The 22777-nt window shown below is 44.5% G+C and overlaps 1 protein-coding gene across 2 annotated transcripts in view; it reads left to right on the top strand.

The window, feature by feature from the left end:
• BOC (BOC cell adhesion associated, oncogene regulated) overlaps positions 1-22777 on the top strand; it is a 74976-nt gene that overhangs the window by 30561 nt on the left and 21638 nt on the right. For both annotated transcript variants that reach the window (XM_003261820.4, XM_030801736.1), the window contains exons 3-4: positions 7375-7552; positions 8213-8491. In XM_003261820.4, the coding sequence (XP_003261868.2) occupies positions 7456-7552; positions 8213-8491 (376 nt within the window). In that variant the 5' untranslated portion in view covers positions 7375-7455. The remainder of the gene's footprint in view (positions 1-7374; positions 7553-8212; positions 8492-22777) is intronic.

The raw sequence follows: 22777 nt of genomic DNA, 5'->3' as shown, positions 1-22777 counted from the left end.
GAAGAGGTATGAGTGACAAAACTCCCCAGTAACTTTTTCCTCTGGTGCTGGAGCGGGGAGAGGATTAGACGTGTTTTACCAGAAGCTCGGTGGGCAAATCAAGAGATAAGACCTCTTCTCCTTGACTCAGATGGCAGAGGTGGCTTCTCTCTATGGGAGGTTCCTCCCCGAGGAAAGATGCTCTATCCTGGCTCCTTCCCTTTCTGCTTGCCTTGATGATGAGTGGAAATAGGCTCTGTTTGTAGGCACCTTGTTATAAGTTCTGGGTTCAGTGAGAGGAACCCACGTTTTGCTAATCTCCCCAAAATGCCACTTTGATTATATATTCCCTTGCTCAAAAACCATCACTAACTCCTCTCCTTCTGTGGTATGAATTTTAAACTCTTTTCTCTGGTCTTCCACAGTAAGACCCAATCTCAGTGTCCCACCTTGTCTCTTTTCATTCTTTTGCGTAAGTCTCCAAAGTGGGGTGCAAGTGCCAAGGGGAAAAATATAAGCAATTCCGTTGGGGCACTGTAAGATAACAGTAGAGATTCCCTTAATGTTTTTTTCTACCTAAAAAAGGAATAGGAAAGAAATTCAGCTTTGCTAATATTTAATATAGGGGTTGGCAGTGGTGCCTTCGGTCTTGGTCTGTACATGAGGCTGTCATGTGTCACAGCAGTGTCCCAGGCATCTCCATGGGTAAACGGCTTGACAGTGTGGGGGCCTCACTCGTTCATTCACTCCCCAGTTTCCCTGTTCTCCCTTAAGTGGATTTACAGATTATATTATTTAGTTTAACTAAATTAACTCTCACAAGAGGACAAGTGGCTTAAAGAGATTGCTACAAAGAAACTGGGTTGAAGAGAAGGCTGATAATCCAAGCACATGCAAACAGGAAGAAAACAGCAGAGCTGACCCTTTTCAAGCCACAGGAGGGAGTAAAAACAATGATAATGGAATCACTTCTGATGAGAAGTCAACAAAATAATTAACAGTCAAGCAGACTATTTGAAAGAGATTACACCCATATCATTAGTGATGATACTAATCCTAAATAGGCGTTCTGCCTTAAGGTATTAGCTAATGATATTTTAAGACAATCATGGTTAAGGAGTTATTAAAATATGGTTTCATTTTTACCTACTCTTTTTAACATTTTAGTTCTGCAGTGCATGTATTTAATTTATAAGTAGAAAAGTATGCACATATTAGAGATGTTTGCCCAGAATATTTCACTCAGGTGGTCGTAGGATTAGAGAAGTTTGGAGACCACTGTTACAGATAAACCCAACTGTTTGGCACACCACCCTCACCACCCTGCAAACACAAGACTAGCATTCCCACCAAGTCAGTATCACCTTCCTGCTGTGCCCTCATCCCCCTTGCTTGTACATACCGCAAGAGGCCCAGTTTCAAATCCTATTTCCAGAACACCTTCCCTTAAGACCTGAACTGAAAACTCTCTTCTGCCTCTGCTCTCATTTGCCACTTCACATTGGTGACTGAACTGATCAGTGAATGTATTAAAGAATGCTAAAGTTGTTACAGGAGAATAATCACAAAATTTCAGTGGTTTTGTGCGACAGACCTCTTCTCATGTCACATCTTGAGCTAATTGCTTCGATCTTATAGCTGTGCCTTCTGAACCATGTGACACATGGTCACCAGACTGACGAGGCAAAGATGGAAGCAGCTATCAATCTCTTAACCGCCATGGCCCAGTAGTGACACGTGAAGTTCACTTACACATGTTCATTGGCCAGCACTAGTCACATGGCCCTAAGCTCACTGCAGAGGAGGCTAGGAAATGAAGAGCAGCTTGTGGATATTTGCTGGGTGCTAGTGAATTTATGTCCCAAATATTGCTTTAAGCTCCTAAGGACTGAATCAATTTTCTAATACTCATAGTACCTTACATATTGTGTTGTGTGTGGTAGAGTATAGCAATATTTTTTCTTCCCAGTAATATTAATAATTAAAAGTCAAGGCACATATCATTTGTTAATAGAAGACTCATTCACAAAATTTGGATGAGGAGTAAGGTAAAATATACTTAGAGGCTGGCTAGAGCATGACTTATACTTAAAAACATCAAACCGTTGTTTTTTTTCTCCCCTACTTGACATCAGAATGTTCTGGGTAGATGTTCCAGATATTAGTCTAGAACTGTGCTGTCTAATGTGGCAGCCACTAGCTCTATATGGTTATTTAAGTTAAATTTAAAGAAAATTAAAACTTCAGTGTCTTAGTCACTTTAGCCACATTTTGAGAATTTCATAGCCCTGGGTGGCTAGTAGCTATCTAGTGCTTTAGACAGCACAAATATAGAATATTTCCATCATTGCAGAAAATTCTACGGAAGGGGCTTATGCAATGAACACTAGGAGATTTTTATAGATTAGAATGTAGATGATGAAAGGATACAAATGATCACACAGAAAGTTACTGTTACAGATAATGATCCAGGTAACATTCTTATGTATAAGGAAGTAAATTCAAAAACATTCTAAAATTGGCTTTGAAACCATTTCTAGCCAGTTGGTTAATGTGGCTCCAGAAACAATTTGCTAGGAGGTAGTGTTAAGATAGTAAAAGGAGCACTGGACTAGGAGTGAGAAGACCTGACTTGTAGCCCAAAGTCTCCCTTCTGAATTAGCTGGGAGACCTTCTACAAATCACTTAGACTCATTCAGCCTTGACACATCATTCATGACACTCAAAACACATTAGGCGTTACTCTAGGATACTTTATTATTTTCTCTGAGGTCCCTCTGAATTAAAAAAAATTTCAATTAAAAAAATTTTTTAAATTAGGTCTGTGTGTCAAGTACAACTTTTTAAGTAAAAATGACCTCTGTTTTTTGTATATATTTAAAGGTATACAACCTGATGTTTTCATAAGCTTTCTTTCTTTTTTTTTTAGAGACAGAGTCTTGCTCTGTTGCCCAGGCTGGAATGCAGTGCAGTGCCTGTCGTAGCTCACTGCAACCTCAAACTCCTGGGCTGAAGTGATCCTCCTACCTCAGCCTCTTCAGTAAACCTTTCTTTCTTAATTCCTTCTCCTAAGTCTGTGTAAACTCACATATTCAGCCCTCTGAAAATTAAATTCATTTATTTCCCCAATATTTGCCTCAATGCCTCTCTTCTGTGCAGGAGTACTACCCTCTTTCTTGAGATAGGGGGCTGCCAACACTTGCACCCCAGGCACTTGGCATCACCTTCTAGGAGCAAAGCTTTCCCTGCCTTTAAGACAATTGGGAAAGGTGATTCTTACTCTACAAAATTGGGAGCATGCAAAATAAAAAGTAACTTGGAGCAGGATTTTTTCTTTTTCATGTAGCTAGTCCCTCTCCACCAATGGAACAAAAGACTTTGTCAGATCGTATTCTTGCCACTTGAAGAATGTTTTTAAGAAAGTCTCTTTGTGCTGTCTGCTACATCACACTCTCTCCTATTCAGCTCACCTTTGTTATTGGTCTTAGGACATCCAAAGGTCATGTTTTGTGTTTTAGATCATAGAAGCTTCCCTTTCTGAGACAGCTGCCATGGCATGGGCGTCCAGGGGATGAGCCGACAGCTTTTTTGTGGTGTTGTCTCACTCTTGGTCCAGTTAGTCAGCCAGCCTCTTGGGAGGAAGTGGAGCTGGCCTCCTCCTGATGATGATCGACTCTCAGTTGTTTGTAATTTTCTCAAAAAATAAATACTCTGAGGCTACAGTTTCTCAGGATTGGTCTTAACCCCAGAGTGTGTTTTGTTGTTGTTGTTTTTGGAAAGTTTCAAAAACATCTGTTTGGAAGAGATTATTTCAGTGGAGAACGTGTATGTCAGCAGTTAAATGTTTCAGACCCATTTTCTTTCTTTTTGTGTGTGTGTCCACATAACCCTTTAAACTGTCAGGTACCTAGGCCTCAATGAGGTATCAAATGATTTTGATATTTTTTCTTGATTTCTCTGCTTTTTCTCAGAAAATGACTAAGGAAAATAAGAAGGATCTTAGATATATTTTACATTGCCAAGAAAAATAATAGGCCTTACTGTTGCCTTCACCCAACTTTGAAATTGTACTTTGTTCATTTCACAACGGGACAACATTACACTGCAATTAGGTTCTCCAGCTTAAGCCTTACTTGCCTTTTTCCCCTAAACATTAAAATAAAGTTCTCAGATGACTGAAATCTCTAGAATTATCTTTCTAAACCAAACTCACTAGGTAACTTGGTTCAAAAAGTAACTCACTTTCCCCAGATACTAAATAAAATGCATCATTTTATTTATTTATAATTTTATTTATTTATTTATAATCATCATCCAGTGACCAAGCCCCCCAGCCTTCCCCAAACATAGCCATATTTTTTGGTCATAGTTCTGCTTTTACATGAATGAGACCCCACGCATCCTGTTTTGGGGTCCTTAAAATGGTACTTCTTACAACTCTGTTGTGGGGATTAATGGGTTAACTCCTTTCTCCCTCTCTGGATACCTGCACCTTCTCACTCCCTCTCACTCCCAGTTCTTTTCTCCTTGTTGTTTTTGAAAGCAGGATGGTGGCTGGCAGCAGCAACAGGATCTGTTTCCATTTTGAACCTTATAAATTACCGAGGTTGCAGAACTAACAGGAGTTGTTTGGCTGGTCCTCGTTAAGCAGGAGGGAGTCTGGGCTGAATTTCCTCAGTAAAATATTTGTTGCTGTTACAACCCAAACACCTCTGTAGCCACCGTGTATTCAGATAAGAAACAACCCTTCCATTCCTCTTTGTCTGCTTGTCCTCTTTTGCCCTTTATTACTTTATGTTCATTTTCTGTCTCCCTACCTCCCTTCTTCCCTTTCTTCCTCCCTCCCTTCCTTCCCTCCTTGGGGCATGGAGGGAACATTTGCTCTCAATTTCCTTAAGGGCCTGGGGAAATTGGGGCATGACTTGAACAAGCTAGTTCCCTAAAATCCCATAACTGGGAACTCATGCAATGATCTATATAAATACCTTATCTCATTGGGGAAAAGCAAATTAGAGAATTAAAGCAAGTATCTGGAAAATTGAGAGGAAACCAAAAGCTTACTTTTTGGTGTTAACTTTCCTTCTAGAAATCACTGTTAAAATGTCCCACTGTTCTACATCAACTCTGTTTGCTAAACACCCACTGGGTACAGAGCCCTGATAGGAAAAAAAAAAAAAAAAAAAAGGAAAAAGGCTACTATTGTGATTAAAAGCACAGTTTTGGAATCACCCCAAACTGGATTTCAGTCCAGGCCTACTGTTATGCGATCCTGGGAAACTTAACTTCTGGAACTCGATTTTCTCTCCTGTAAAATGGGGATATAGTCCTCACCTTGCAGGGCTGATGAGAAGGTTAAAGGAAACACATTGTATAAGAGCTTAGCGAGTTCCTGGAGTAGTGGCAGGCACCCACAGCTCTCCACCACCACAGCCCCTCCCAATTGTACTCACATCCTTTGCAGCTTTCATGAATTTTACTTTGCCAATAATATGACCCTTTGATTTACTGGATTGTTTGGGAAAGAGCAAAAGCTCTCTCTCTACACCAATGGGAAATTATCTTAACTTGCCAGGAAATAACTTTTGAAAAACTTCTTTAAAAATGTTCTTTCAAATCCCTTTTAGAAAACATCCCCTTGTCCTATCCCAGAGTAGTGCTGAAGTCTTGTGAGTCCTCTGATGTCGAAGTCATGAGGCAAAGGGAGGAAATACAAACCATCAGGAAAGAACTCTTGGAAAACATTCTGAGCATCCACAGAATGCTAGGGGTTGGGGTCCTCCATCTGGTTTGGAGGGGTGCTCATTAGGCAGTGTGGATATGGCCCTCCTCACTCCCTCTGCAGCCAGGCAGAAAGCCAAAGGACCACAGGTCTTGGGGAAGGGAAAGGTTTAGGTTAATCCTGAGCACTTCCCAACAGAGAGCAACAGTCCCCTGTGTCAGGCATGTCGAGTGTCTCTTGTTTCTTACAGCAGTTTCTGCAGGCAGCCTGAGCTCTAGGACTGGCCAGCACAACACATCTCTCAGTTGAGAAGCTTAACTACTTCTGAGTTTTAAATGGTGACTGTAAATCTTTGAGAGAGTCTCTGGTTAGGTAGATTGATCTAGAAGAGTTAACATTTTGAATGTATGTCACACTCCTAGAAATATACTATTAATATTGCCACAGGTGAATGATCCACCATGCGGATCACTGGAATGTTGCCTTCAACGTTATCCGAACTCGTTTCAATGCCTCCATGCCTCATAAGGCTGTTGATACCCCATCCTTATTTGTTAATGTTCTATAAACCCATCAGTGAAAAGCACAGAAGCAAAATCTTTGTTTTGGCTGTGACAGAAGTGTGTGTGTGTGTGTGTGTGTGTGTGTGTGTGTGTGTTAGAATATACACTTGCCCATGTGATTTTGATAAATCTTGTAAGGGCTGTAGTTTAAGAAAGGCATAAAAAAATTGTGCCTTCTGGAACAGGAGATACTACTATTCTAGGCAGAGAGGGTGGCTGATAGCTGAGGTGTGTTGTCAGATGGCTGGAGGTGCAGTGTGCTCTGAGCCTCAAAGCAGTGTTGTTCTGGGTGGAGATACAACTTGGGTAATCAAGAGTGCAGATTTTGTAGAGACAGAAAAGTTCAAAATTTCTAGCACCGGGAGCAGAGAGAAGTGGGAGCTAGTGAGTGAAGCGAAAACAAGGCTCTATACCCTGAGAAAGTGAGGGGTCTTGGCTGGCTTATGACTTTGGGCTGTGTTTGTACCTGTGAGAGTAGATGTTATGGACAAGCTGAGGAGAGGAATAAAAGGGAGTTTTCAGGGATATAGGCATAGAGCTGGGGTGAGGAAAATCAGAGCAGGAAATATTTCATGAGTCACTGAGACTCTAGGATTCATTCACTTAGTAGCATTCCCTGCAAGGGCGTTCTGTATACATCACACACACGGCACTGCTGTCCCGCAATAGTCTGCACTAACCACATGGCAGGGCACATGGCTGTGACCAGCTGACCTTTTGCAAGCAAACGGTAAGAATAATCTCATCTGTTCTAGCGTCTGTGCCAGATAGTCACTGTCCTGTACCATGGATATGGCTGCAGGCCTCAGCCTCTCTGTATCCTCTGCCCCTCCTCCTTGTTGTTGTCCATCCACTGGGCAAGACTCCAGCATTCTTACTACAAAAAAATCACCTTCTAGCTAGAGAAAGAGCTCTAGGGGGCAACTTACAAGAAGCTTCTTTTAGATGAGAAATGGCACGATAGTGTTCTTCGGTCTTCTAGCAGCATGACCAGGTCTCTAGTTTGAGTGCTGCCAACAGGGAACAAGGGACAAAGCCAGGCCCTGTGGCCACCACAAGTGCACCCCAGGCATCCTCATCATGGCATTGCTCTCCCTTTCTCTCTTACAACAGAGTGTTGCCGGGGACTGCAGTATCTCTTTGTGTGACCCTGGCGGCTTATGGGACGTTGGCTTCAGACCTTTGTGATACACCATGCTTCGTGGGACGATGATGGCGTGGAGAGGAACGAGGCCTGAGGTCACACTGGCTTGCCTCCTCTTAGCCACAGCAGGCTGCTTTGCTGACTTGAGTGAGTGCTTTCCTTCCCTTTCCCTGCCCTTACAGTCAAATGGAAACATTCCGCATTCTACAATAACTCTTTAAAAAGGCCTTCTTTACCTGGATTTCAAAGAACACTTTATTCCCATTGGCCTTCAGGGACACAAGAATACAAGATGAGACATGATCACAACAACATCATATTGGTTATAGTTTGGTGTTTGACGCATTTCAAAGCTATACCAGAGGAGGAGGAGGAGGAGAAGTAATAATGAAACTGCTTTTTATTGTGCGCTTACTGTACAGTGTCACGGCAGGCAATTTACACATATCGTTTGCAAGCCTCATGACAACCTTGTGAGACAAGCAATATTAGCTTCATTTTACAGATAAGAAACAGACACTTCACAAGGCTAGAGTCACATGGCTCAGGAGTAGTGGCACTGGGATGAGACGCAGGTCTGTCCAAATGCAAAGCCCAGGCTTTTGCCTTTACAATACATTCTCACTCGACATCTACTTTCTGGGAACAAAGGCAGGTTGGGAAATGGACAAGAGCAGTAGAGTCGGAGAAAGACCAGCTTCTCTGGTGGCCACTTCTGGAAGACTTCCTGGGTGCAATGCTTCTAAAAACGTGATGTTGTTTTCTTGGGGGCATCAGTTCATTGCTGCATCCCTGTTCTTCCTCCAGACGAGGTCCCTCAGGTCACTGTCCAGCCTGCGTCCACCGTCCAGAAGCCCGGAGGCACTGTGATCCTGGGCTGCGTGGTGGAACCCCCAAGAATGAATGTAACCTGGCGCCTGAATGGAAAGGAGCTGAATGGCTCGGATGATGCTCTGGGTGTCCTCATCACCCACGGGACCCTCGTCATCACTGCCCTTAACAACCACACTGTGGGACGGTACCAGTGTGTGGCCCGGATGCCTGCGGGGGCTGTGGCCAGCGTGCCAGCCACTGTGACACTAGCCAGTGAGTCTGCTCCTTTGCCTCCCTGCCATGGTGCGGTCCCTCCTCGTCTCTCCCACCCTGAAGCCCCCACCATTCATGCCGCCTCTTGTTAGTCTTAGCGTGAAATGGGCCTTAACTGCAGAAATGTCAAATCAGAACAGTAGCTGCCTAGTAATGCCCAGTGATTGGGGACCCTTGTGGCCTTGGAAAACCTCACTCCAAGTAGAGGCTGTATCTGGAGTGAGTGTCTACGGAGAGGGGAATTGGTCAGTGCTCTTGACATGGCAGAACTGTTCCGTGGGCCCCAGAGCAGGGCCATGCTGTGCCTTCCTACTTGGTCATCCTGTGGCTGTAGGTGCACTGTCCCAACTGCTCACAGACCTTCCAGTCCCCTCCCTCCATTCTCACCACAGTTACAGTCGGAGCAGGGAGAGACAGGACACCAAGAGACGTGGGCAGGGCGATGTGTAGTCTGGACAGAGCCCACCCAGCTCAGACTTGGCCTCCTGTCTCTCTGTGAGGGGCAAGCATAGTCCAAAGGCCTGGATTATAAATACTAGAACATAATGAAAAGGAAACTGTGTGGCAAAGGGATAAAGGGATACAGAGAAAAGAAACAAGGAAGAGATGAGGTGACAGTTTGGACCAAGGAAAATGCCAAGAGAAGACTTCACACTACCTTCTTTTTTTCTGGTTTTGCCATTCTTTTATTCATGTTGTTACACTCAGTATAGGATAGTTTATTAAAATCATTATGTCTGTAGACATTCTATTTGTGATATAGAAATTGTGTTATTTCTGACCTCTGTTTTTTCCTATTATATGACAAAGAACATTAGGTCCTCAGACCAACAGGTGGAAACCAAGGGCCAAATGGCTTCTAAGATCCCTCCCAAGTGAATAATTCCGGTAAATTCCATTTCCATGCACTCACTGACGCATCGTCCTAATAACCGCTCTTATTTCTTTTATGCTTGTGAAAGGCATAGTTTTTACAAAATTACTTGAGGGTGTATTATAAAGATTCAACAGAGCAAAGTGAAGGCCAAGTGACTTGACATAGTCATAGCTGGAAGAGGAGCCTTACCAAGACAGGCGTTTCTAGTTGCCATTATACTTATTCTACCTTACGAGGACCCATTGTATGAGGCTAGAGGGAAGTGAGTAAACAGACGTCCTACCTTTGCATATGACTGCCACTTGGTGTGCTGTGTCCCAGGCACAACACATACACTATCTGATTTTCTACTCATTGTATGTATGGGCACATGAGACTTGATGGATTCAATACACCACTGAAGGCTGGAGAGTACCCCTGACAGCCATTCTTATATGCTGAGCCTGTGGCCAGGAAGCTTAAAGAACTGCCTCCAATTTGGCCCCTTTCCTGGTGCCTGAGGTGTAGAAAATAGGGAAACTTGTGGAGACTTTAATGGTATTTGGATTTAAACTTTGAGAAGATTTCCAGGGCTTGTTCCCTCATGACTCAGCAGCACTCCCTTATCCCTGAAAGCCCTGCTTTGGGCATCCGTGTCACCACCATCATCATCATCATCATCACCCTTGTGGATGACGTGCTTCCAGGAGGCTGGCGGTGCTACAACATGGGGCTTACCTAAGGCAGCGAACTTTTGAAATGCCCCTCTATCCAAGACAGCTGGGGTCCTTCGGGTGAGTGAAGCTTGAGTCCTGGGAGGAGAGTAGGGAGGGATGGAGAAGCAGTAACAGAATGGAGGAAACCCCCTACATGCCCTCCAGTCCCCAGATCCCTGGAGGAGCTTCACTCTGTGAGTCAGTGGAATGGAGGCTGCCAGGATTCCTCTTTTCTTGGGAAAGTCAAGCAAGACCTGCCCTTTTCTCAGAGGGAAGGCAGAGTATGTCCTCAGGTGTCTCCTCAAGGAGCCAGGCTGGCACTAGGCTGCATCTCGGAGCCCCCCTCACAATGGAGCCACTCCTCTTTGTGGCAGAAGGATCACCCATGGAATCTGAGTGCCTGGCCTCTGGGGAGCAGCCTGTGAGTGCTCAAGGAGGGAGGCAGGCCGTGGGTGGCTAGGGGGCCAGCTGTGCTTGTTGGGCAGGGGCTGCTTATGAGGCTTGGGTGTTGAAGGTAGAGGGTGTAGAGGGATCATCTCATCACGTCAAGAAGGGCTGAGGTCAGAACTACATTTCCTATCATTGTACACTTCCCGCCTCTACTTTCATATTTTCACATTATAATTGCATTATAGAATGTTTAGGATATATATAAAATAATCTCTCATAAGCCTGCTATCTTCATATAACCACCACCATCATTTTGGAGTATACCCTTCCAGTCTTTATCCCTACTCATATTTTTATATTGTAATGATACAACAAATATACAAATTCTTTTCTCTCTCTTGATGTTGTATGATAAGCATTCTCCATTGGCCATATGACCATGTTTACTTTTTTATTGAGTATAAAATGCATACAAGGCCTGGCACATAGAGATCAGAGGTAATTATTACAATATGGCTTACACCTGTAATCCCAGCGCTTTGGGAGTCTGAAGCAGGAGGATCATTTGAGGTTGGGATTTTGAGACCAGCCTAGGAACAAAATTTTTTTTAAAAAAATAGCCAGGCGTGGTGGCGTGCACTTGTATTGCTAGCTGTCTCGGAGGTGGGAGGACTGCTTGAGTCCAGGAGGCAAGGCTGGGGTGAGCTAGCCTCTTAAAAATGAGATGTGGCTTTTTTGGAGACCTTGTCTCCAAAAAACAAATAAATAAAATGCATACAGTAAAGTACACAAAGTGTACTAATCTTAAGTGAACAACTGATACACTTTTCATGTACGTCCACCCATGTAACCATCCCCCACGTCCCCTCATGCCCCTTCCTAGTTAATCCACCCTCCCAGCCCCCACCAGTACTTATGATCGTAATTACTAGTGGTCCTAGGACATCTACCTTCTACCCTTTTCCTGTTGCTGGACAATTAGGGCCTTTCCAGTTGTTATTACAAACGATATGTGCCTTTTAGCAACGCGTGTGCCCTTAAAGAGCAGCACTGCTCATCCAACAGGGAGGTTTCATCTGCAAATGGGCAGCACAAGTCTGTAGAGACTCAAGACCATAACCATTCATTTGGCCTAATTAGGAGCCAGGCTGAACCTTTTGTTGTTTGGGAAAGGGAGAGTTGGAGAGTGGAAGATTTATCTTGGAGCCCTCCTTCTGCTTCAAGGTGTATCTGTGTGAGGAGAGACAATTTATTAGCCTTCATTTTAAAAATATTCCTGGCTGCTTCTTTCTCTGGTGCTTGAGGGGATCTGTGGTTGGCAGAAAGGACAAAGGGAAGTGTTTGGTTGCAACCCAAGAAGGCACAGTGAGAGAAGAAGGGGCTTGTGCAGAAGCCGAGCTGGGCTTATTTGAAAGCCAAGAGCTATTGGCTTGTCATTTAGGCATGAATCAGAAGGCGAAATGTTTGGGCCTGACTAGAAAGAAGAAGTGCTGAAAGTTGAGAGAGCAGGCATGGGGGGCTGTGTCATGGAAAAGAGGGAGTTGGTGGAGTGGAACTGCAAAGCTTGGAGGAGGCAGCAACGAGGTGGCGGGAAGGTGAGTGGGGGCAAGTGAAAGGGGTGCTGTCTTTGGGCTAATGCCATTAGGGGATCTGGCCCAGACGCAGCAGTAGATTAAGTTTCTGAAAGCACATTCCTGAGCAGAATAGGGGCTGTGTTTTGCTGGTTGGCTGATGTATGAGGGAGGCCAAGTGGTAGATGGGATTACCGAAGGCACGGTCTGCATTTAGAGGAAAGACTGGGCAGCGGCGTGCCGGTGCACACGCATGCACACCCACACACACTCAGCATGGTAGGCTTCCTTTTCCTCTGGCCTCTTCTCCACGCTTTCCCATGTTTATCCTCGCACAAAGCAGTTGCTGTCTGGCCTACCTGGCAAGATGCCGCCTCCTGCATCCACCCTCTAGAAGGGAGCTATAGGTCATGGGGCTTAGGACCAGGCTTGAGGATTCAGGGGTGGAGAGGAGGCCTCTAGCAGAATAATTTTCTTGTCCAGTGTTGGAAGCTGGAGGGTCCACTTGTACTTCACCCTGACCAGGTGACATCATCTTTTGATTTTCAGTAAAATGGAGCCAGAAGTCAAATCACCTGAAGAGTCTCACCTGCACTCTCTCCCTCCCTCCACCCCAGGTTGTCCTGCCCATGTGGGTAATGGCTGCTGCATGCTCTGTGGAGGTGCCCATCTCGCTGTCCTCTGTGAAGGGTTTTTTATTTCCTATTTAACCTAAACTTTAAAAGAAAAGAAATCTCTCTTGCTGCCAATGCCCCGCTTCAGATCATCTTGTCTAATTCTTGGTTTTTGAAATGCTTTTAACTTTGAACTCCTTCCTTTCACTTCCCTTTCCCTTTCCCTTTCCCTTTTCACAAGCCTCACACCAGGCAGCCAACCGCTCTACACAGCTCAGCTGTTCCAAGTCCGCTCCTGAACCAACAGCAGACCCTGCCAGGGAGCACTCCACTCCTTCTTACTGGACCCTGAGTTCCACCTCAGGCCTGTTCTCAACACAGCATGGCAAGGAGTCACAACCGACTCATCAGAGCTGGCGGTGGAAAAGCTGTTCTCAATCCCTTACCTCTAACAGTCAACCATTAATAATTGTTTATTTTTAACTTTTAAGATTTTTTGATAATTTTATTCTCCCAATTCTCCCATCATCCCTAGGTCCCACTGGTAGCTGGAAATAAAACAGGTGGTAACCAGGTAGCAACCTGTAATTCTAAACTTGGGAATTTTAGTCCTCAAGTTAATGTGAAGTCTTAAGCTACAGCCGGTATAATTGAGAACAGATCAGTCACCACTCCTTAAGGCCTCCTAGCGCCAAGGCCAGGCATATACTCCTGAATGGTCCTGTCTCTGGCATCAGAGATCAGCAGGCAAGGTGGCTGACAAGAAAGGAAGGAGTCCCCCTCGCCACTCATCGTCATGAATCTCTGACTTTGAGAAAATGTCCGAAGTGACCAGGGACCCTTTGTTACCATAATTTAATTTAACCCATGAATAAAATGAAGGGCCAAACTGGTATAATGGAAAAAACAAGAAGCTAAAAAAAAAGTTTTAAATTCTGGGTTTAAGCCTTAGCTCTGCCACTTAAGTGTTCCATGACTTTGAGCAAATCGCTTGGTCTTTAGACTGCCACAGCTGTGAAATGAACACAGTAATTACATCACCAGTCTCATGGGTTTTTTTGAGGATAAATGGGAGAATGTATGATATTAGTATTTGAAAGCATTTTAGAAATCCCAGGCTTTATTTGTTCGCCCATGTGGTTGTCAAATATTTCTGGAGTGTCTTCTTTCTGGAGGCTTTGAAGCCCGTGTCCAGCCCTGTGCTGCCCAGCTGCATTCTGGAAGTGACCCTTAGGAAGACAGTTCAGAGGGTGGCAGAGCTTCCAGTCATAACTAGAACCAATAGAGGGCTGGCTTCTTATAAAGAGACAACTAACGCATGTCCTGTAACTTTCTTAGTTCCTTATATACATGTGTTCTCTAACTCAGATTCCCACCCCCAGCTGCCCTCAGGAGCAGCCACAGTGTCATGGTGCATTGTCAGTGTAGCCCGCAGAGCTGCTCACTGATGCTCCTGTGGGTTCACTGCTGCCCATTCAACTGCTGCCCTATACAGACGGCTGTTGTTTTGCACTGATAGGCTGGGCTGACCCTGGCCTTCAGCATGGTGAATCCTACAAACAGAAGCTATGTCTCTTTGCTCAGCTCCCCTAACCTCTAATTCCCATCACACACTTCACTAAGGTCATCTAGGTTCTGACTGTGAACTAGAATAGTCCATAGTCCATTAAGGACCATTGTAGACATTTCTTTCTTAAGATATTTCTAGCTTCCTTCATCTCTGTATTAGGGTTCTCCAGAGAAGCAGAACCAATAATACATATATGTGTGTGTGTGTGTGTGTATGTATAATATATTTAATTTTGCATATGTATAATTATATATTATACAAAGATTTATTTTAAAGAGTTAGCTCATGCAGACTAGATTCAGGTAAGAATTGATATTACAGTCTTGAGGGTAAAAGCAGGAAACTCAGGCATCTTTTCTGCGTTGTGTTCTTCTCTGGAAAAGATATCTTTGCTATTAATACCCTCAATGATCAAATGAGGCCTATCCTCATTAGGGAGGGTAATTATTTTCTCAAAGTGAAAGATTGTCTAGCAAAGTTGACACATGAAATTAACCATCACAGTCCCCTACTGTCCACCTGAAATACACCACCTGCCTGGAGTTCTTTTGGAATATGTCTCTTTGGAGGCAATGTGAATAAATTAGATTCTCCCTAAGTCCAGCTCCCAGAATCATTAATGGCACCTTTAGACAGAGATGTTTCCATGCTGCCAGTACAATGGTTATTCCTTAACCTTTATGGAGCCATGAGCTCCATTCAAACCTCTGGATGCTTTGGATTTCAACCTTGGGTGGAGCTGACCATTGGAAGATGCAGACACAGCGACCCTGTTGCCCCAGCCCCTACCAGAGATGCATTCACTGGTTGCAGAAACAGCTTCATGAAGCCCTCTCACCTTGGCAGAGGCATATTGTTTGGATTCTCTTTGGCCACAGGTGTCTCAAAGCAAAACTGTGGTTTAATTTGGGCAATCTTATTAAGACTATTCTTTCCTAATTTTCCCCTAGTCTTGATTTTTAAATATATATATAAAACCTGTATGTTGATTTTTTTCAAGTTTTTTTTTCTCACCTCCTCTGTGAAGTGTAGGGGTGGAGAGGATGAGAGAAGAGACAAGCAAGCAAGAACTCAATAAATAGAAAGAATTTATCTCTCATTTCCAACAGTCACTATAGTTTCTTCCCAGAATATGTCTTCTTACTACAATTAACAATCTACCTCTTTAATTTAATTTTGTCCTCAGTACCCTACAACTTAATGCATTCTATTTCTAAAGGCTTCTATTAAATAAGACAAGACCAAAGTTCATGAGTCCCACTTGAAAAACAGCAAGGCACTCATTCTCCATTGCTGACTCCTATATTTGGATGTTTTGGAGGTTGGTGCCCTAAGAATTGGGAACATTTAGAATTTCTAACAGAGCACAGTAAGATCTGGTCCTGGCCATTGAACATCTCTCAGTCTAATGGAGAAGGTGGACTTTGTTAACACATTAGTCATAAAGCATGGCAGCCCCATGAGTTGCCCGACAGAGATGTGAACAGATTTTAATGGGAGCTCGGAGGCTAGCAAGGATTCATTTCCATTTCAGGGGATTGCGGAAGACTCAGCAGTTGAGCCTTGAAGAATGTGTACAAGACAACCTTGATTTTTAATTTCTGAGTCCTCACGTACCTTTCTCAGACCTTTAACAACCAAATTCAGCTCTTAACATTGTGTATTCAGACCTAGGCCCAGTTCAGTTTTGGGGATGGAACCAATACTGCCATAGAAAGTTTTATTTCTATAGTGAGATATTTCCATGGTGAGCTCAATCAAATTATTAATCTAGCCACCAGGTGATTGTCTCTCTCTCTCCATCCTGTTCCCCGCTCACCCCATTTCTTACTGTTTCTCATCTCTTTTCTCTTTGGGTATGAACATTTTCTGATTAAGAAGGAAACTTAGAGTGTTTTCTCCAGCACTTCCCACTTCCGCCCCCGTCTGGTTCAGTTAGCCAGTGACTCCCTGACAAAACAGGAGGAGCCATTCGCTCCAAATTGGAAAAACATTTGTGTGTTGGCTTGGGCGTCAAGGAATCCTGTACAAGCTTTTTGCCTTGGGATGAAGGGATGGCAGTGAGAAGGGCTGTAGGGAAAGAAAACACAGGTGGCTTCCTAAGCTGCCCCAGGAGGGGAAGGAGATTTGCAGCTGGGGCAGAGTGTGAGCCTGCCTTGGCTGGGAGAGACAGAGACAGCTCCACACAGGGGGATGGAGTTGGAAAAGGAGAGCCAGCTTGAAATTTAGTTGTTCCATACCATAAGTTATGTGTATTTTACTTTGCCAGTTGGGCAAGAAAATTATTGAAAGATGGCTGAGATCCAAAAGGTGCTGAGAAACTGGAGCATCTTAATAGGAAATGAATAAGGAATACCTTATAGCTTTAGGACAAAGCTACATCAATGCTTTCTGTTTTCTACTGGATGCAGACAGAAATTCATAGCTCACAAGAATTGTCCCTGATATTCTGGTGAAATCTTCAAATGGCGTTGGCCACACTAATCCTATTAGCCCTGGTGCAAGTACCCAGACAGATCCGTGGTGTAAGTTCTGCTCAGAGCATCTTGGCAGCAAATGTCTGCCCCAAACAGCCAGGGATCCCATTCTATATTTATCAGAGGTCACTATTTACCCAACAGACCTCAGGTTCATAGTGCATCTTCTACCAAGGACACCCTGAAGGACTCTTAACCCACTCCACCCTTGTCCTCAATTCATTCTTTACACTCACAGCCAAATGCTTAAATACAATACTGGGTTCATTTTCTAAGCTAAGAGAAAAGGGAAGGGCTGTGTAGTATGTTGATTCAGTGAGCCAAAACACAGTTTGAGGAGCCTTTTGCACCAGAAGCCAAGGGAAGGTTGATTTGCCGGCTTGAAATCACTGGACTCCTTTAAGGAGCATGGTGCAAGATGCTTCCTTTAAAACAAAAAAGAAAACCAAGAGAGCAAATGAGTCCTTGGTTCCGTCGTTTTTTCAAAACAGCTTCACACTTCAGCATCCCCTGTTTCTCATGTGTGTGTGGAAAAGTTGAGCAATTTCTACTTTGACTTTGTTTTTAGACTTTCAGCCATTTTTGGAGTCTGGTAATAATCTTGAGCTCTATAGAACAGTGAGTCTCTCCTGCAAATAGATGTAATGTTCACATCCAAATTAAAGGAGGATCACTTCATAATGAGAAAAAATGTAAACAAAAGGAAAAAAAACTTGCTGAAGTAGAAACAGCATTCATTTTCCTATAGGGAGAATTGTGATTAATAGTGAGGTGCTTACAGCCTTTCCCTCAGGCCCACTTTCCATTGCGCACTTTCTCCTAGCTTTCAGAGTGGTGGTCCCTCAGCGGGCAGCATCTTCCTCTCCATCCCGTCCTCAGAAAGTTCCCACCTCCCTTGGGTTACTAATTCCTTCTCAGTTTTCAAGACTCACGTACCTTCTCTAGGAATGTTTCTTGACCCTTTCAACTTCCAAGTCTAGAGTAAGTTCTCTTCCCGGCTTCCTTAGTACCTTGGGTTTGCTTCCACAGCCCTTTCTTGCCTTTCTATCTGGAGGGTAGGAACTGTTATTATGCATCTGTGTCCACAGTGCTGTCCACGGGGCCTGGCACACCATAGGCCTTCTGTGAATGTCGTGAAAGAGGAATACTCCCAGATAAAACATGTTTGAGGTCTAGAAGATGAAAAAGGGCATACAGAGGGTAAATTAACAATTTCTGAATTTCCTTTTCAAATTCTGATATTAAAAGTTTTCAAGAAGTATATAAGAAAGGATAAAGCAGGAACTCAGGATACAAAGAGGTTGAAGATACAAATGGATTCAAGAAAGACTTAGAAAAATTGATGAATGTCAGAAGCATAAAACAGCATTTGAAAGAAACTGAGATGTTCGGAGGAAATTCTGGAACCTCAGGGAGATGCCAGTGAATTTGGCTCCATGACCTAACGCAGGGGTCCCCAACCCCCAGGCAGCAGACCAGTACCATTCCATGGCGGTCCATGGCCTGTTAGGAACTGGGTCACACAGCAGGAGGTGAGCGGTGGACCAGCAAGCATTACCATGTGAACACCACCTCCTGTCAGATCAGCAGTGGCATTAGATTCTATTAGAATAGAATAGAATAGAAGAGAAAAGAAAAGAAAAGAATAGAATAGAGTAGAGTAGAGTAGAGTGTAGATTTTCACCATTCAGTAGAATAGGGTTCACCCTCTAATGGTGAACCCTATTCTATTGAATGGTGAAAACTATTCTATTCACCCTCTATTGGTGAACCCTACTGTGAACTGTGCACGGGAGGGATTTAGGAGGTTGTGCGCCCCTTATGAGAATCTAACTAATGTCTGATGATTTGAGGTGGAACAGTTTTATCCCAGAACCTTCCCCCCCAGTCTCCCCACCCATGGTCCATGGAAAAATTGTCTTCCATGAAACCCGTCCCTGATGCCAAAAAGGTTGGGGACCACTGTCCTCACATATACCTCAAGGGGCATTTTGGAGTGGGTGGATGGGATTGATGCCACCGAGGCTGATGGGAGTATGCAGTTTCCTGGTGTGTGGGAAGAAAAAGCAGGCCCCACTGCCCCATCTCTCCCACCTGGAGTTCTGTTCATCACAGCCATACCAAAGTGCTCATCCCCATTCTCTCTCTGAGCTCCTCAGCCTCCGCTTTCTCTCCTCCCTCTCTTCCTGCACAGGCTGCCAGCCCTTCCAAAGCCTGTGCCAGGATCCAGCTCTGGCTCTGATGAGTCCAGACCACCAGGACTCACATTAATTTTCCCACTGCTAAGTTTATAGTTTATATTTGGTTGATCAGAGAAATATGTGTGATGTGGGTTGCTGGCAAGTAAATCTTTTTTTCCTTCTTCTCTTTCTTCAGTATATATTTTTTCTAACTATTTCATTCCTTCATCTAGTCCAAAAGAAACTCCCCAGTTCTGCTAACCAGCCCTACCTCAGAGCAGCCCCGAAGTCGGGTAGATGAGATGGTCTACAGACCAGACATCTTCTGTGTTCATCTGGCTGCCAGACCCAGTGGAGACATGGCTCCATCCTTGACATGTCTTTGAGGATTAATGCATTTCTCGTTCTCTTATGTCTTTTTTCAAAATAAAATATTGTTAATTGGTTCAAGCCAAGAAATTCCTGAAGCCTTAGGCCAATTCATTGCAAATCATTTAATGACATTGCAAAATAGGTTCTTTTTAGTCTCTCTCCTTCTTCCTCTCCCACTCCTCCCTTCTGGCCTGCTTTCCCCTCCTGCCCACCTCCAGATTTCTCTCTCCTGTCTTGACTTTGATTTTCAGCCCTCATCCCCCAGTCTCTTTCATCTCTTCTCCAATCTCAGCTTTCTTCCACTGCTCAAATCTGGGTATAAATCCCACCTCAACTGAAAGGAAAAGAAAGAAACAAGATTTAACAACTAATGTGTTTGGCATCTACAAAGGCTTGTTTTTTCTTCTTCTTCTTCTTCTTCCTCCCCATGGAAACTGTTTTCTTTAAATAAAAAAGAGCATGCCTTGCTTTCATCAGAAAGTGTGTTTGACAAATTTCATGTCATGTTTCCATGGTTGTCAGGAGAGAGCTTGGGAGCCAAAATTATTTGTGCAATTGGACAGGCAGAAAAAAATCCCAAAGACCGCAAACATATTTATCCAGTCTCCCTGCCTGCAAAGGGAGGAGCAGTACTCACTCTGCCAACCATGTTTCTAAGTGTCTCTGTAGATGACAGTGTTGACTTAGGCTGGAGTGCTGGTGGACGTGATGAGGACGACGCTGGAGAACACCACGCTTGTGAATTATTGTGTCCTGCCTTGTCTATGTGATGGAAAGCTCCCTGTGGTTAGGAGCTATGTCTTTTCTTCTTTGTATTTTCTGCAGTGCTTGGCATAATAGACAATTCTGCAGCACCTGGCTTGCTAAATGAATGACTCGATGATGACCAGAGGGATGGTATTTTACCAAATGCTGGTTTTGTCCTGCTTTGTGGGCTGCAGGGGGTCTATATGCCAGGGCTAAAAGACTTAGTCACTACCCCAAATGCATGGCTTCTGAGATGCCTGCCCAGCCCACAGTAAACCCCAACCACTCACCAGGTGCCAGGCTTTCTGACCTCATGAGATCACAGTGAGGCTCCAGCCTTTCCTCTGCTTCTGTAGTTGTCCCACATCTTCAGCAGAAAACTGCCATGGCTTTTCACTTGCAGATCATTTTATTTCAGAGGAATAACCTTGAGGTCATGCCAAGCCATGGTTCCTCAAGTGACTTGGGGGTCGAGAATTGTGTTGGGACTCTTTGTCCATCAATAAGCAGTTTGGGACACAGGAGAGCCCCCATATTGTCCAGAGGCAACATAGTGAGGAGTGTCAAGGACACTTTGTCTTCTCAGACTCTACAGCCAAGTCTGTTTGATAGCCATGAGCCAGAGGCTCAGCCAGAGAAAACTCTTAGTAACTTTACTTCTTCTGCACCTCCGGTGTCTCTCAAAAAGGGACTGAGGTGCAGGGAAGCACCAAAGGATCAGCATGCCACTGAGTAGTGTTCCATTAGAGCAGAATCCTTTGTGCCTTGTAGCATTAGCCACAGGTGCAGCAAGCTGCCACAGGAACAAGTTGAGGCTTGGAGGTTGTGACAGTTGGGGAATAGAATTATCCATCAGCCCAGAAACCTGCCAGTGGCCCTGAGGCTGCTAAGTCATCCTGGCAGCATTGCCACATGAGCCCCATGCAGTGCCCCGTGACCTAGTGGATCCCATCCAGACCTCTGTAGAGGAGTGCAGGCTTGTCCTGTGATCCCCAGGAACAGGCAGGAGGGTAGGACAGGACTGTACATGAGAAGTACCTGCAGGGGTAGAAGGCCAAAGTTTCTTTAAGCATTCAGCAGAGCTCATGGATATGGGGATATTGGTAACTCCATGAAGCATCCAGCGGATGGTGGCGTCTTACTTCTCTTCTTACTTCAAACAGAATTGAACTTCAATTTGCAGCTTAAAGGAGGGTGCAGGAGAAGATTGAATGAAGAACTCCCTTGGAAGTGATTGTTAGGTTTATGGATTACACCTGGAGCATTTAACTGAGCCCCACACATCCTGTAGTTGGACATGTAAAGTCCATGAAAATTGGGGGATAAGCTTACAATTAATATTTGACAATTTGTGTTATGAGAATGCATGAACATACACCAAATACTGTAATTTAATTCATAGCTCTGCCGAGCCTTTTATTAATAAAGGAAAGATAGAGACTAGAAGGTGGTGAGAAAGAAATTCAAGAGATACTCAAGATAAAATGTGCCAATTTGCAGTTTCACATGTGATCCTGCTGATGGCAGCCACATCCATGTACCTTTGACAGTCTTTAATTTGCTTTCTGTTTTTCCCATAGCCAAAAAGGTCTGTGCCTGATGTGCCCTTTGAACGTGAAGAGAAAGCACAGAGTACATCACATGATGTGTGTCTGAACACATCCCTGTAACGTCTGTGTTCAGGCATCCTACAGAAGTGATGTATCAGAGTGTACATATTCCCTTTGGAAACTGAGCTCCCAGAAGGAAGGAACTGGGCCAGGTTCTATATGGAGCCCAAAATATCATAGGCTTTCTCAGAAATCGCAAAGCTGTGTGACAAGTAAATAAGGTCAGTAAACTCAGAGATGGCCCCAAAGACCTGGACTTCTGACCTGTTGGGAGCCGAGAAACAAAAGTGGGTCTACTAGCATTTGATTAATGTGGACAAGTTAATGAAGTAGCTGAAAAATGCACAAAGAGAGGATGCAAAAGAAGGGTGCGAGGGGAGGGAAGGTAAGAGGATTAAAGCTGCAAAAACATTCCTCTAATGGATTTCTCAAACACACCAGCCAACAGGCAAGGGCAGGTGTCCTGTCAAACCATTTCCCCATGAAACCTGATCCATCTTTCTGCAGCGGAGGCCTGCTAACCCCATTTGTAATTGAAGGGCCTGTCCCTTATTTCCAGTGAAGCACACCGAGCAGCCTAGGGACTCGGCCAGGAAACCGGCTTTGCAGACAAAGGGGCCTGGGAACAGGCTGGTTTCCTTCATATGCGCCAGCTAGAGCTCCTCTCTGCATCTGCCCCATCTGATGGCTGATTAGGCTCTTATTGATCATGAACTCCCCACCCCTCCCTGGCCCCCTTCCTGTCCAAAAACACTAGAAAAAGGGAGTCCTCTGATTTTCAGATCATTCATCACTTCATTATTCTGCCTTTGATCCCTTAGTGAAACTCAAGTTTTACTCAAGCAGCCAAATTGGAAGTGTTTTAAGCTAAGGCTAAGCTTAGGGGCACGGGGGGAGGGGGGATAGGGGGTAGGAGGGACAGGGCCAAGGACCGAACTGCTGCTTATTTGTTTTGAAGCCAGGAAGGCTCGCCTGCCAGTTGCCCCTTGTGGGGAGCTGGATGTCCAGCTGGGGTGCCCTCGGTCCTGCCTGCACAGGCTGTTGTGCACATGTTGGCGTCAGAACAGAGGGGCTGTCTGGCCGCATGGCTGACCAGTGCCCAGCTTCATGCTCCCCCACTGCACAGCCTTCTGTCTCCAACTGAGCAGCTGTCAGAGGGTGCAGCAGGAGCCAAGAGGGGATT

This window comes from Nomascus leucogenys, chromosome 21, assembly GCF_006542625.1.
Source record: "Nomascus leucogenys isolate Asia chromosome 21, Asia_NLE_v1, whole genome shotgun sequence".
Taxonomy (NCBI): Eukaryota; Metazoa; Chordata; class Mammalia; order Primates; family Hylobatidae; genus Nomascus; species Nomascus leucogenys.
The sequence above is the reverse complement of the archived record's forward strand: the minus strand, read 5'-3'. Positions and strand labels throughout refer to the sequence as shown.